Consider the following 15,061-nt stretch of genomic DNA (forward strand, 5'->3'; position numbering starts at 1 on the left):
CGGGAAGAAGGCGGGGAAGGCAGCGGGGCTTCCCCGGGAGAGACCGGTGCGCCGTACCGGGGAGGGGCCGGGTGGTGCCCTCCCACCTGCCCGCTCCTGTCCTCCCCTTACCCGGGTCTGCCGGTGGCATTGGGGAATGCAGGCACTAGGGGATGCTGGTACCAGGGTGAGGATGCAGACACCAGGGGGATGCTGGTACAAAGATGGGGATGCAGGCACCGGGGAGGTGCTGGTACCAGGGCGAGGATGCGGACACCAGGGGGGATGCTGGTACCAGGATGGGGATGCAGGCACCGGGGGGATGCTGGTACCAGAGTGAGGATGCAGACACCAGGGGGATGCTGGTACCAGGGTGAAGATGCAGACACCAAGGGGGATGCTGGTACCAGGATGGGGTTGCAGGCACTAGGGGGATGCTGGCACCCAGGGGAATGCTGGCACGCAGTTGAGCTCAGATGGCAAAGCTCTGCTTCAGCCACTAGCTAGGACCCCTGATCCCTGCTAGGGTGCATGTCTGGGTGCTGGCTCAGCTGCAAAGGGACAGCTGCTGCTGTGTCTGGGGCAGTGTCTCAGGCCCTTGCTTCAGCCAAGGCAGGATTTAAACCTGCCCTTTTGCCACCCCCTATTCCTTAGCAGCGCTGTGCCGGGCTGCTTTTTGTCTCCACTACCCTTTGCATGGAGACAAGATGGAGTGGGGGGGCTTTGGCACGGCAAGAAGGTCACGCCAGAGCAGGACTTACTGGGAAAAATACCTCTCCCGCTTCCCTGTGGGGCTGGGGTACCCTCCGGAGCCCCCAAGGTGAGCATGCGATGGAGGACCCTGACCTCCCCATGGCTGCTGGAGCAGTTCCTGGGCAGGGCCTCCCCGGAAAAAAACTCACCCAGCCATGAGCCGCCTCGTCCCTGTGCCGTCAGCAGCCACATGACAAGCAGACCAGGAAGCTCCAGCACCTCCCTCCTTCCCCGCCACGGCATCCTCACCTCGGCCTCCGGTCCCCACAGCAACAGGGACACCCTGGGGTTATCCCCCAGCTCCAAGGGGATTCAAAGCCGGGGACGGCTGTGAGTCTGTGGCTTTTGTCTCCCAGCTTGGCTCCTGCTCCGAGCGCCACTGGCAGGATGTGAAACCCCCAGCCCCCCCAGCCCGAGTGAGACCTCGGCAAGGAAACCCCCCTCGAAGGACTGATTTCTTCTAGCAAGCATTCTCTGTGATAACAGCAGGGTTTGCCAGCTCTTCTCCAGCATCTCCCTGGTCACAGGGACATTGGATCGGGTCAGGGACAGGCAGAAGCCACGCTGGTCACAGGGCTGGCCACGATGGCAGCGGGCAGCTAGGCTTAGAGGGCTCTGAGGTGGCCAGCACCATGTTCAGTCGGTCGGGATACCAAGCCCTTCCCTTGGGAGACTTTGACCGCTTCCAGCAGTCCAGCATTGGGCTGTCCGGTGCTCAAAAGGGCTTCTTCTCCTTCGGATCCAAACCAGATCCCCTGGGGCCGTCCGGGAATACCTCAGGTGAGTCCCAACCTTAGGGTTGCATCACCATGCCCCTCCCTGTCACCACTTTCTCTGTAGGGTGTCACACTGGCTGGGTGCCCCCCCATGCTGGTGACTTCCCTGGGTGCATGGGGGGAGAGGCTTTGATGAGGGTTCCCGGGCAGGGTAGGGAGGTTTGGAGAAGGTATATCCCCCTTTCACCCTCCCTGCAGACTCCTCCCAGGGCTGGCTGTCCTGGATCTGCCATGGGATCATCACCTCCTTGGTCTTTTTGCTGATGATTGTCACCTTCCCCATTTCAGGATGGTTTTCCTTGAAGGTAAGGGAGGAAAGCAGGTGAGGAGTGGGATGACGACCATGGGGGGGACCATTCCCAGCTGTCCCTGCAGGACCCAGGGTTTTGCTTCTACCCTGGTCTAAAATTTGACATTCCAGATCGTGCCCACCTACGAGCGGCTGATCATCTTCCGCCTTGGCCGCATCCGGGCGCCGCAGGGCCCTGGCGTGGTCCTGCTGCTGCCCTTCATCGATCACTGCCAGCGGGTGGACCTGAGGACCAGGGCTTTCAATGTGCCCCCTTGCAAGGTGAGCTGGAGAGACATCTCTACAATACCCCGAGCAGGTGGATTTTGGGGTGGTCTGACCCTTGGTGCCATGTGTGGACCCAGCTTTCAGTTTCTCCACCATCATGGGGAGGTGAGGGGGATTGTGGCTGGTGCTGTGAGGCCAGAGTCCTCACCTACTATGGCTGCAAAGCTCCCCTTGACTTTGCACACTTAATGTGTGCTCCTGGCTGGAGACATCTCAAAACATCAGTCCCTGTCCTTCCCAGATGTCTTTCAATAACATCCCTGTGCTGGAAACTGGTCTAGTCACTCAGGCTAGACCAGACTTAAATATTTGGGTTAGTTTTTGTTCCTAACAACCCTCTTAATAAAGAGCTCTAGAGCTGGGAAAGATCCTGCTCCCAGGCTCTACACACAAGGATCAGGCCATGGGGTGGAAAGGGGTGGAGATCCTGACTCCCTCTGTCCCAGTTGACCTCCAAGGATGGGGCGGTCTTCTCCATGGGTGCTGATGTCCAGTTCCGGGTGTGGGACCCCGTGCTGTCCGTCATGATGGTGAAGGACCTCATCGCGGCCACTCGGATGACGGCACAGAATGCTATGACCAAGACCTTGATGAAGAAGAGCCTCCGTGAGATCCAGGCGGAGAAGCTGAGGATTGGGGAGCAGCTGCTGGTGAGGACCGTCCCAGCTCTGTGCAGAGCCCCCCAAGTCCCTCTAACTCTTCAACTCTTGATGTGGAAGTAACAGTAAGGGAAAGATGGAGCTGCTGAATGTCCATCTGACCATGGGTCTGGCCGAGGAAGGGAGCTGGGAAAATGTGGTGATTAGTGGGAAGCAGATACTTCCAGCCTGTGGATCTCTGGAGCTCTGTGGCTTATTTCTAAGGGCTTTGGCCACATAGAAAAGCCCATGTGTTGTGGACAGAGTTAAATGTCATCTCCATATCTCCACTATTGAGTCTGGTCCAACACCCCACATCTAAAGCTAGTGGGTAGCTGAAGTATAAACTATGGGAGGCCCGTGGTTGGGGGTACTACGGTGGGTGGTCTCCATGGCCATACGCAGCTCTGCCTGGGCTGCCAACACTTCTCACTTCCTTCTCATCTCTGCAGCTGGAGATTAATGATATGACCAAGTCCTGGGGCTTGGAGGTGGACCGGGTGGAGCTGAGCATGGAGGCTGTGCTGCAGCCACCCCAGGAGAACCCACTGGGCTCTCTGGCCACTGTGCCACCTGTGCCTGGGCTGGAGGGGCTGGATGGCACCATTCAGCAGCTGGCTGCCCATTTCTTCAGCAACACCCTGGCTCTGGCGGGCAGCAGGACCGGTGCTCCAGAGGCAGGTAAGCAACATGGGGCCACCGCTTCTCTCCTGGGGGATGTCCCTCCTGCCCAATGACCTTTGTGTCCATTGGCTGTTTGACAGAGGAGCCAAAGTCTGGGAGATATCACGCTCCCACGAGCATGGTGTAAATAGGCTGGTAGCAGGGAGGAGAGAGGATGACTTTGGGCACAGCTCCATACAACACGTGGCACAACACAACCTTTCCAGAAGATGTTGGAGGAGGGACTGGGGAGGGCAGGAGCAGATCTGCAGGAGCCTGGAGTCAAGCCCAACTCAGATCTCAGCATTTCCAACAGGCAAACCCAAGGCTGAGCTTGCCGAGAGAGTCACAGCTGAGGGCAACATGGACTTTTTTTTCCAGAAACCCTGCACAGTTTATTTTTTCCTGCTGTTTCTTTCAGGGATAATTTGCCACCCCCTGATAGCAGGGGAAGAGTAACCCATGGCAGAGAGAGGAGCAGGCAGTAGGAACTGGCCAAACTGTGTTGTCCTCTTCTTGCTTAGCTGGAAACTTGCTGGATAAGTGGGTTTCTCTGCTCTGGAGACCTTTTCTGGTGGGTCCATGCAGACCAGCAAAATACACCACCCAAAGGTGTCCCTTCAATCTGCTTTTCTCCCATTGTTCCCAACAGACAGCGTGGAGACCGTGAACGAAGTGGAGCCTCCCACTGCTGCCCTCCCCATCGGCAGCACGCGGAGGAAGCCCAGCACGGACGAGCTGCTCTCGGCAGTGGAGCCCGTCCTCTGCGAGGCCCTGGTCAGCCAGGTGGGAGCATCCTACCAGGTGGACATCCTCCTGCCCAGCGGCACCCGGAGCACCTACTTCATAGACCTCTCCTCAGGTCACTGCTCTTTGGGGCTGTTATATTTTGCACCTATGTCCTCTTTGCATGCTGTGCACCCCACCAAGCGGGGTGGGAAGGGGTTCCAAACCAAGCCACTTTGGTAGCTCCATGAAAGGCACCCTAAGGTCTATCAACTGAGCACTGCAGTTTGGCAATGGTGGCTTTGAGTCCATGCTCCCTGGAAGTCCAAAATATGATTTGTTTGGGATCAAAACCATGAATTTTCCTTCAAAAAGAGAGTATTGATAGAAAAATTGTCAGCCAGGTCTCCTCATTGTTGGCCAAGGGGGACAGCTCAGAGACCTCAGGGTTTGTTGGCCACCAGCCCAAGGGAGTAGTGACAGAGAGACATACACAGGCAGCACTTTGGGCCACTGCCATGCAGGAAGATGTCCTCCCAGCACCCTCATCCATTCCTACACAGGTGCTGGTAGTTTTCCTGGTGGCCATGTGTGCTGGTTTTGGCTGGGATAGAGTTAATTTTCTTCCTAGTAGCTAGAAGAAAGTAGGCAAAAGTAGGGCAGGGCTTGGAGGTGGACCGCTGCACCAGGACACTGGTGGAACTACACAAGAGAATTTTATCTCCATAAGGAGTGAGGACTCCAAAATCCCCATGGCAGGCCCTTGTCTGTCATCTGGCCCAACTCAAACCTCCTGAACCGGTGATGGGAAGCACCAGCAGAAAAGGCTGGATTCTGAAGCCTGTTGTTTCTCCCTCTTCCACCCATCGTGTCCTACAGGCAGCGGGCGGGCTGGCCGTGGAGTACCCGAGGGCAGCCCCGACGTCATCCTGGAGGTGACAGAGAAAGACCTGCAGGACCTCTTGGTGGGTGACCTGCGTCCCTTGAGTGCCTACATGAGCGGGAGGCTGCAGGTGAAGGGTGACCTGCACCTTGCCCTGAAGCTGGAGGAGCTCCTCAAGGCCATGAAGCAACGTAGATAGAGCATGCATGTGGGTGTGTGTCTGTGTACATGTGTCTCTGTAGGCGTGTGAAAAGCTGGGGACATATAGGGGTGCTGCCTGGTGGGGGTTTTGCCCTGTTGGAGCCCCTGCTGCTCTCCCCATGGAGGCTGCAGAAACTGAGTGAAGACCTGAGCAGGGAAACTGAGGCTGAGCTCCATTGCTTGACCTTGTCCTTGGCTTTAGCGCTCATCCTTTGTCTACAAGGTTACAGGGTGGGAACCAGTTGGCACCCCAGTATGTACCAGTTTGCTTTCAGGTCCCTCGGCCAGTATGCCAGCAGGTTACAGACAGTGTCCTGCTACCCCCACGATGGGCTGCATGGCCAATCACTTTAGACTGGATGGGGCATGAGCTGAGCAGATGGGACTGGGAAGAGCCTGGAGACATTGCAGCCAAAGGTGGGAGTCATGGGGTGGGGTGGGCAGCCGAAACAGGGTACAATGGCTGGCTGGACCAGGCTGGGATGCCACCAGCGGGCTGGAGTTGGTGTCCAGTACGCGACTGCTAATGGGATACGGGGATTTATGGGGAAGGAGCAGAGGTGACAATTTGGGAATGACCTGCCTGGAGGTACCTGAGCTGACATAGTGGTTTGTCATAAATGATTGTGCTAATTTGTGCTTCAAAGCGCTTTTTTGCATGTGTGCTTTGAGGTCTGTCTGCAGAAGCGTGTGGACTGTATATAGGCATATATAGATATTTATTTATTTTGTAAGCTTCCTTTCTATCAACTCTCGATGGACAATAAACCTGATTTGCAGCCTCGTGCTTGGGCAGTGATGGGCTGATGACTTCTGCAGGCAGATGGGACTGCAGCCCTCAGTGCCTCAGTTTCCCCGATGGTCCTCAGGGTGCTGCACAAAGAGGCCACATGCTGGCTGGGGCATGGGATGTGGTGTTGATGGTCACGATGAACACGTGAAGTCCTGCCATGGTGGCATGGCCTCTCCAGAGATGCTCAGCCCCCAAACAGCACCCCAGGGGTTAAAATGTCTTAGAGCTCCAAGCAGCTTTACCAGTCCTCAGGATATTTTACTAGACCAGTGGGACAAGCGTAACTGGTCTTTCTGGCCTGTGGCATGAGCTTGGGCCAAGCTTTGGAGATCCTACAGGCCCGAGGGGGAGGTAACAGTAGTGTCCCAACATACCCTCTCCCTTTGGGGTGCTAGGTTAGGTGAACCTCAAGTGCTCCTGGAGGCCTCCAATTCATGATGGTCCCCCATTTATGGTGCCCCCCTATTCGTGGTGGTCCCCACGGTGCAGATGGCTCGGGGGCACCAATGCTCTGCAGGAAGGGGCAAAGGGCAGCCAGGATACAGCTCTCCCAGGACAAAGAGGGATGTGACAAACCTCTGCAAGGAGCGGGGGAACAGTCCCTGAGCCCCCTCACAACCTCGGGGTGCAGGGGGACAGGGTGGTGGTAGAAGCCGAGACCCCCAGGGGGATGCAACTCCTTGGGAAAAACGCCTTTTTTTGGGGGGGGAGGTGAGGGTGGGATCTTGGGGTCTCCTGCGTTTTTTTTCCCGTGCTGGGTGGCCGAGAAGGGCAGAGCCGGCTGGGAAGGGCTTTCCGGGACGAAGGAGGAGTTTGTAACGTTTCCAGCGCAGAAGAAACCGAAAGTACAGGCAGCACAGCCGGGCAGCGCAGGCGGGAAGGGGCTGCCCGCCCAGCCCGTCCCACCATGGCCGCCTCCAGCCCCGGCACCTCGGTGAGCGGCGGCTGGTCCGGGGATGGATGGGGTGGGATGCAGGCGGTGGGCTTCGGGAGTGCGGGGGGGCTCGGAGTGGCGGGTCTGGGCCACCAGGGAGTCCCTTGGCCCCAAGTCGTGGCTCGGAGGGATGTGGAGTGGTGGGGATAAGAGTTTGGGGGGTTCCCCGCCCTCTCCCCAGTTTGGTGAGGGGCTGATCCCCAATCCAGCCCCCAGATGTGGGAAGGAGGGAGGCAGGAAGCACGAGGGAGGGGCAGAGCGAGGCAGAGGGGAGGGGGGTGGTCCCCAACCTGTCAGGGTGTCATCAGGGCTCTTTAGATGCCTCCTCGATGCCCCATCCTCTGTGCTGCCCCCCTCAGCCCCACAGCCAGAGGGGCCATCCTGTTTTTTTCTTTGACAGAGGGAGGGGAAGTGCTCCCCAGGGTCCATCCAACCTTACTGCCATGCACAGGCCATCTCTAGCCTGGGCATCGCTGGTGAGAATGGGTTGTTCACTGGTTGCTCCAAGTAGGGTTTGAAAGTCACCTCTCCCCTGCGCAGGATGCTCAGAAGCTAAGACACGCCCCAGCGCTCATGCCTCTTTCCTTTTCTCTCCCTCCCCAAGCTCCCAGGAGACGACTTCAAGTTCATCCTTTGCGAGGGCTGCCAGCAGGCATCACCCAACCTCAAGCTTCTCACCTGCCTTCACACCTTGTGCCTCGATTGCCTGAGCAAGAACAAGGCCACGGGGCAGTGCCCCGTGTGCCGGACGCCCATCCCACAGGCCAGCGGCATTCCCGACATGGACAACCTGCTCTTCACCAACCTGCAGGCCAGGCTCAGCATCTACAAGAAGATCATCAATGGAGTTGACTTGTGCTGCAACAACTGCAAGGGAGCCGGCGAGTTCTGGTGCTCCGAGTGCAAGGAGTTCCTCTGCACCAGGTGCTGTGAAGCCCACCAGCGCTACCTGAGGAAGGAGAACCATGAAGTCAAGAAAGTGGCGGACATCAAGGCAGGGTCTGCTAAGGACTTCCTTGAGGGCACCAGGAGGACAAGGAACTTCTTCTGCTCCAACCCAGCCCACAACAACCAGACTGCAAGGTAGGTGTGAGGAGGTCTGTCCCTACCTGGGTGGTTTCTGTCGCAAATCTCTTTAAGCTAGTCCATGATGGGTCTGAGCAAAGTGTCCCTGTCCCTCTGCTGCCCTGATTGTCACCATGTCATGGAGAAGATGGGTGGGAAGTAGTGACTGATGGGCACGGAGGGAGAGTTTGGATGAACCTGTGTTTGAGATGACGATGAGAGTGGGGACAAGGTAGACGGAGGGAGGGGAGTGTGTGGGGTGCTCCTTGGTACAGTAAGGAGGCTTGAGGTAGCCCACCACTTGCCAAGGTTACCAGGACTTATATGAGGGGTGGATGACAATCTTCACTCCTCACTCCTTATAGTCTTGCCTTTGGCAATGGAGATAAGATACTCTTTGGTCTTATATTCTTGTACATAACCCTGATAAGTGCTCCTGGAAGGGCAGGGAGCTCACTTCTTCTCTAGTGCATGGATGAATGTCTACCGTAACACTTGCACAGTCACTGCAGTGACTTCAGCCAGCCCAGCAGAGGAGTAGAAACCCTGTGGAGAGAGTGCACCAATGTATTCTTTTGCAGTTGGGAGAGTAGAAAACCAAATGCCTGGCACAAACTTGGTGGTGACTTAAATTTGACAAATAAATGAATTTGCGATTGGACAAATTGTTGTGGTTCAGCCTCAGCCCTCCCAGCTCCCTGAGAAACTAAACTCTGTGCCAGCCAAACCCAGGCCACAGAAACTGCAAAGTGCATGGTCTAAATTACTGCTCTGTTGTGCTTGACCTCCCAGCATCTACTGCACGACGTGCCGCAAGCCCCTGTGCTGCTCGTGCGCACTGCTGGACAGCCAGCACGCCCCGTTCTGCGACATCCACGGCGAGACCCAGCGCCGGCAGCGGGAGCTCAGCACCATCGCCCAGGAGCTCGAGCAGAAGAGGAGCCGCTTCCAGGCCACCCAGGTGGTGCTGCGGGACGAGGCCGCCCGGCTGGAGGAGATGTGGCGGGAGATGCGGGAGTTGATCCAGCAGCGCGTGGAGCAGCTGGTGCAGCTGCTGCGGCGCGAGGAAGAGGAGCTGCTGGGGCTGGTGGAGGCGCGGCAGGAGCGGGGCCGGCGGGAGCTGGCCGGGGAGCTGCAGCGCGTGGAGGGGACGCTGCGGCGGATGGAGGCGGCCGAGCGGCTGGTGGAGAAGATGAGCCTCTACGCCACGGAGCAGGAGGTGATGGACATGCAGCCCTTCATCAGGGACTCGCTGCAGGAGCTGCAGCGGCTGCAGCCACCGGCAACCGGGGAGCGAGAGCAGCCGCGGGATCTGAGCGAGTGCAGGGCCAGGCTGCAGGCGCTGGTGGAGCGCGTCACGGGGCACCCAGGTGAGGAGGCGGTTGGCCAGGCGGGCTGGGGAGGCAGGGACCAAAAGCAAAATTGAAGGTTACAATCCCTGACCAGGCCATAGTCTCCATGGGTTTCGATGCCTCCTGCTTTTGCTCATGTGGTGGGAACACCGCAACCACCCCCAGGGATGGGATGCAGTTCTTGCATCCATCACTTCCAGAGCAACGCTTGTATCTTGTCCTTATGGAGTACAGCAGTCCCCCGAACGCAGTTGTACTGGGAGGGAACGTGGTGAAGCGCCTGGGATGGAGCCCTGGGTTGAAGGACAAGGGAGGTGAGTGGCACCTGCAGACGAGGTGTGCGGAGTGGGGTCTTGCAGGAGTTGGAAGGGTTGGATGAACTCCATGTCCTCTCTCAAAAACGTGCTAGTGACCCCTGTGGGTCCCTCAGGGCCATACCCATCCTCCAGACCTTAGTGTCCCTCTCAGATCTCCAGCCAGTTTGTCTGTCCACATCATCCGGGGCAATTCCCCTTTTGGATTGTGGGTTACTGTCTCAGGATGGTGCATCCAACCGGGAAGGCAAAATGTTTCCTGGGAGCACTCCCTGACAGCGATCCACAACCACTGCTGGGTTTGCCCAGGTCTTTCCCCAACTCTTGTGGTGGGCATGCTGGTGGCTGGGGCATGGTGAAGGGATGTGTGTACAGGGTTGGTGTGCTGCGGGATTCAGGCTCGGTCAGAAGGCAGTAGCATCTTTCCAGCAAATGGGGGAGAAAAAGCAACAGGAGAAATGGACTTTGTGGGGTTTTCTGCTCCATCCCTCTGCTGCTGGTCCATACAGACCTGGACTATGACCACGACCCTCCATGAGTTTCTACCATGGAGTTCCCCACATTGAGCTCATGGGTCCTGATTCTCCCCTTCTGCTCCCTTCAGCCCTCCTCCCCTTGACGGGCATCTCTTCCAAAGATGACAACACTCTCATCCTTGACCTGGAGCCTCCCAGGGAGCTGTGCCAGCTGAACAGAGGTCACCACCAGTGTCCAGACCAGGGAGGGGACATGTCCCGCACCCAACCCACACTTCCAGCCCTTCTCATGCAGAGGGATGAAGAAGCAGAGGAAGACTATGGAGACACTGTGCCTCCTCCAAGGAGCCTCCAGGACTCTGTGGCCTCCCTGCAGGAAGATTTCAGTGGCTGGGCCAGGTCCAACATCCAGCAGGTAGACAAGTTCCTGAAGATGGGCAATCGCCTCCTGCAAGCTCAGCAAAGGGCAAACAGGCATCTGGTGTCTGTGACCTGGGAGATCCAGGCCCTGTCCCGCTCCCTGGCCACCATCACCTCTGCCCTGCGACCCTTGCTGCAGCCCGTGGTCACCCCAGTGGACGTCCCCACTGCAGACGCGGACTGGACATTGCTGGAGCTCGTCCCTCCCAGCACCGTGCAGAAGCACGAACCGCTGGTCCCAGCAGCTGCTGCAACCCCTGGTCCCAGCAGACCCGCCCCAGCCACCAGCCCAGCACGCTCAGAGACCCCCAGCCCAAGCTCTGAGGGGGAATGTCCCAAATCGAGGCACCCCAGCAGGAGCAAACGTAGTGGGAAGCCCAGTGTTGGGCTTCAGAAGCGGAGGAAGAAGTGACCAGAACTTTTGCCATGGACGGCAGCTGCTTGGAAAACACTTTAAAGGTCCCTGCGGAGACCAGGTTCTCCATCCCACCCTGTCATGCCAATAAATCCTCCTGGGATGAACAGTGCCTCAGTCTTTTGCTAGGTTTGGGAAGGTATCCTCCCCCCTCATTAACAAGCCCTTGTCACTGCCTGACAATAATTTGCTCGAGAATGGCATGATTCTTCTAATTTTCTTTCTTCTTTCCTTCCCAGCACATGTGAGCTCCTGGTTTATGGGTCTGGGAGGGGTGGGAGGGCAGCAAACCCATCCAGGAGAGCTGCAGGAAAGGCTTTAGTGTGAGGATGGGGGAATGAGCCGGCAGGGGTCCAGGCAGAGCAGGCACCTCTCCAGCCCAGCCTGCAAGCTCACAGCTGGATTTTGGCCTTGGCAGCATCTGCAAGAGGTGACCCTCTGAGGATGTGCCTCCAGAGCCACCTGCACCTCCTGCAGAGTCTTCTTGCTGCTCTCAGATGTCCCCAGCGCTGCTTGTCCTCCTCTCGGCTCGCTGTGTTTTTCTTCTTGCAGAAGCTCCCCCAGCTCTAACCATGGAAAATTCCCACCAGGTGAGACACTGCTTTGCTCTGGGTTTTTTGCCTTGTGGGTTTACCCAGATGGAATTTGGGGCTACCCCCAGCACTTGACATATTCCTTGAACTCTGGCGTTTAGTTGCTGCTTACCAAGTTCTCTTTCGGAAGAGGAGAGGTGGATTTGGGGCCCCCAAACACATCTCCCACCACAAGGGCAGAGCCCCACTCAAACTAGAGGTTGAAGCTCCTTTCTGGTTTCCAGTCCCATGGTGCACACAGGACTTGTCTAGCCTGCTTTTGCCTGGGACAAAACAGCCGTCACAGCAGTGGGGCCGCGGACCTTCAGGCTGTCCCCTCTGCAGAGCATGTCCCCAGGAATCCCAGCCTGGAACCAGAAGGGCTTGGAAGCCCTTCAGAACCTGGTATGAACAGGTCCAGGGCTGGAGCAAGAAGACAGATGATTTATTGCCCTAGCTTGGGAAGGAGACGGTCCATCTTCTCCTTTGCAGCCCTTAAGCAAAGCAGAAAATTTTCCCAAGGTGTTTTGAGTTGTCACAGCTCAGAAGAACCAGGGGCTTCATGAGGTGACCCCAGAGCAGCAGAGACAATCTGGGCAAGCAGAGTGCTTGCTTTGGGCAGGGACAAACCCACGCAGTCAGGCTTGTTTGGTGGCAAAGGACACCTCCATCTCTGACCACGCAGGGCCACTCTCACTGGGCTCCTCTTTGCACACTTCGGTCTCCACCTCCAACCCTGCAAAGAGGATGAAAGTCCAAAATGCGGGTGTCCTGACATCACCGGTGAGGGCGAACGTTGAAGACAATGATGATGGGTGGAACCAGCCTGGGACCAGCTGTGCTGTGTCCACCATGATTCTCACCTGCTGGAAGATGTGCCAGATGGCAACGAAGGGCTGCACAGCTCAGGTATGCGGTGTCCAGAGCGGTGGACCCACGGGTAGGCTTGATGGGGTGTAGGAATCGAGGAAAGGCACCTCTCAGCACGGTGGGTGACGCCAATCAGGAGGCCATCAGCCCTGGCACTCACTGCAGGGGTGAACAGCCTCACATCTGAAAGGTGACACATCTTTCCTACCTTGGACAGCTTGGAGGAGGACAGCACCGATGAGGAGTTGGTGGTGAGTGCAGATAAAGGGTTTTCAGTGCTTGGCCCTGCATTGCTCAGTGTTGAAGCCATGAAGATTGGACCACTTGGTGCTTCCAGACCTTCAGGACCATCTCATAACCTCCTTTAGAGCCTGGGAAGGAACTTGTGAAATCCTTCTCGAGCGCCAAAATAAATGCTCTCTACGTCTCCTCTGTTTCTGGGGGAAATGGGTTGCCCGGCAGCTTGGAGACCTTGGTAGATCCCGTCTTGGTGATGCCGAGGTGGTGAGCAGCCAAAACTAAAGCCAGCAAGAACAAGCCATCCAAAACCTCCCCTTCTCTTTGAGGCTACGGATGGATGGGGTTCTGCTGTGACTTAACAGCATCGGGGTCCCAGGAGCTGTAAAGAATAAGGAAAAGCGCTGAAAGATGCTGGTGCTTCTCCAGGTCTGTGTTTTTTTGGGGGGTCTTTCCAAGCTCAAAGCCAGCCAGGGAATTGCTTGCTATGGGGATGCAACTTGTTGCTCTTTGGCTTCTGCACTTGCTTACAGATCCAGAATAAATAAATAATTACCCTGATTTGTTGCATATCACAAATGATTGCCTTTTGCTCCCCATTTCCACAGTACCTGCTCCAAAAGGCAGATGTGCAGGGTGGTGGGTGCTGGGGTGATGGGTGCTTTGTGGCTTGACGGCCCCCTGAGCCCATGATGCTGCTGAGATGAGCACAACGAGCACAGGGTGACACATGGATGTGAGATGTGTGGCTCTCCCGAGGTAGGTGTTGGCTTGAAGACAAGCAAGAGAGCACCAAGAGGTCATAGAATCATCGAACAGTTTGGGTTGAAGGGACCTTCAAAGTTCACTTAGTCCAACCCCCCTGCCATGAGCAGGGACATCTTCACCCAGATCATAGAATCATTTGAGCTGGAAAAGACCCTTGAGATAATCGAGTGCAAACATAAAAAAAAAAATCATAAATCAGGTTGCTCAGAGCCTGGCCTGTGATGTCCCCAGGGATGGGGCATCCATCACCTCTCTGGGCAACCTGGGCCAGTGTCTCACCACCTTCAGCGTAAAACATCTCATTTTCATCTCTAATATGGATCTCCCCTCCTTTAGTTTTAAACCATCACCCCTTGGACTGCCCAGAAACCATGGGGACCGTTTTGCCCCAGGTTTAATAATTCGAATAATTATTACAAATCATTGTTTCTAAGTCCTAATAGCTCTAATACTATTCTTGATAAGGATTATTCTACTCATTATTTTACCACCATTCCTTTCAATACCAGTCCTGCCCAACTCCTGTGGAGCTCCTTGGGTCAAGCTCCATGCTGGGAACTCTTCACTCAGCCAGCCAAGGGTTTAATGGAACTTGGAGCACGCTCCTCCAGCCCAAAGCTGCTTCTGGGAGAGAAATCCAGCTTTGCTGGCTGAGGAAAGGAGAAATCCAGCTTTGCTGGCCGAGGAAAGGAGCACAACCAGGCAGGAACTCCCGTCCCTGCCCCAAGGACTGTTTACACATAGTTGGATGGAACGAGCCTTGGCTGAAGTGGATAAACAGTCCTTGGGGCAGGGGTTGGAATTTCTGCCCCCACTTCCCCCCTCCCGAAAGGGGCTTTTTGCCGTGCTTGAGTCACATTTGCTTTTTTCCTCATATTTCTGTGAAATTTGGGCTCTTCTGCTCAGCAGAGCAGTTGTAAGGGCAAGATGTTCTTGTCCCAAACCCAAGGCCGTTTGGTTGCAAATTAAACTATTGCGCAATCGAAAGGTACCTTTGCACGTTCCCTTATTTAAAGGAGTCATTAGAGAGGAGCCAAGCCTCAAATATATATATTTTTAATGGGGATATCAGATACATGCTCTGCTATTCTTGGAATACAAAATTAATCCTCTCTTGTTTTAAAAAAATTGTAGAAAACTTCTACCTAACATCCATTGGAATGTGTTTCACCCGAGCCACCCGATCCCTGCAAGCCCGGGCATGGGTATTTTGCAATGTTCGAAGGTCAAAACCGCCCTCTTCTGTCCGACCTCCTGCCAGCCTTCAAAACAAATGCAAAGCAGCACCAAAATGCACCAAAAAGAGTGACAAAACAAAAGCAGAGCTCGCTGGGCGCGCTCTTTTTTTATGCCGTGTCCCTGCAGCCGGGTCTCGCCCACCCCGGGCCGAAACGGGGGAAATTTTCGGGGAATTTGGGGATAAAAAGGGGTGAAATGGGATGATTCTCGCTGCCACCGCACCGCGGGGCTTCTGGGAAGTGTAGTTCGCCGTGACGCTCCGCATGCGCGTTTGGTCCCTCTGCGGACTACAGCTCCCAGCGGACCCCGCGGCTACCCATGTGACCTGTGTGGACCAATGGGAGGGAAGCGACGGGCGCTGGGCTGCGCCTCCTCCGGGACACGAATCGCCCCATTCGTGCCCCGTCCCG

At 56.2% G+C, this 15,061-nt stretch overlaps 2 protein-coding genes across 2 annotated transcripts; both read left to right on the forward strand.

The window, feature by feature from the left end:
• Window positions 1-1,364: 1,364 nt before the first annotated feature.
• On the forward strand, window positions 1,365-5,194 carry STOML1 (stomatin like 1; the record flags this gene model as incomplete). Its single annotated transcript, XM_080351276.1, has 7 exons — window positions 1,365-1,512; window positions 1,707-1,813; window positions 1,930-2,079; window positions 2,532-2,735; window positions 3,176-3,404; window positions 4,039-4,248; window positions 4,992-5,194. 7 exons carry the CDS (start codon window positions 1,365-1,367, stop codon window positions 5,192-5,194), a joined length of 1,251 nt encoding a protein of 416 aa, XP_080207402.1.
• A 1,702-nt stretch (window positions 5,195-6,896) lies between these two features.
• Window positions 6,897-10,962, forward strand: LOC308044727 (protein PML-like; the record flags this gene model as incomplete). Its single annotated transcript, XM_080351595.1, has 4 exons — window positions 6,897-6,923; window positions 7,528-8,006; window positions 8,781-9,358; window positions 10,259-10,962. The coding sequence occupies 4 exons, from the start codon at window positions 6,897-6,899 to the stop codon at window positions 10,960-10,962; spliced, it is 1,788 nt and encodes a 595-aa protein (XP_080207721.1).
• Window positions 10,963-15,061: the final 4,099 nt, after the last annotated feature.

The sequence above is a fragment of the Nesoenas mayeri genome (assembly GCF_963082525.1).
Source record: "Nesoenas mayeri genome assembly, chromosome: 11".
Classification (NCBI taxonomy): Eukaryota; Metazoa; Chordata; class Aves; order Columbiformes; family Columbidae; genus Nesoenas; species Nesoenas mayeri.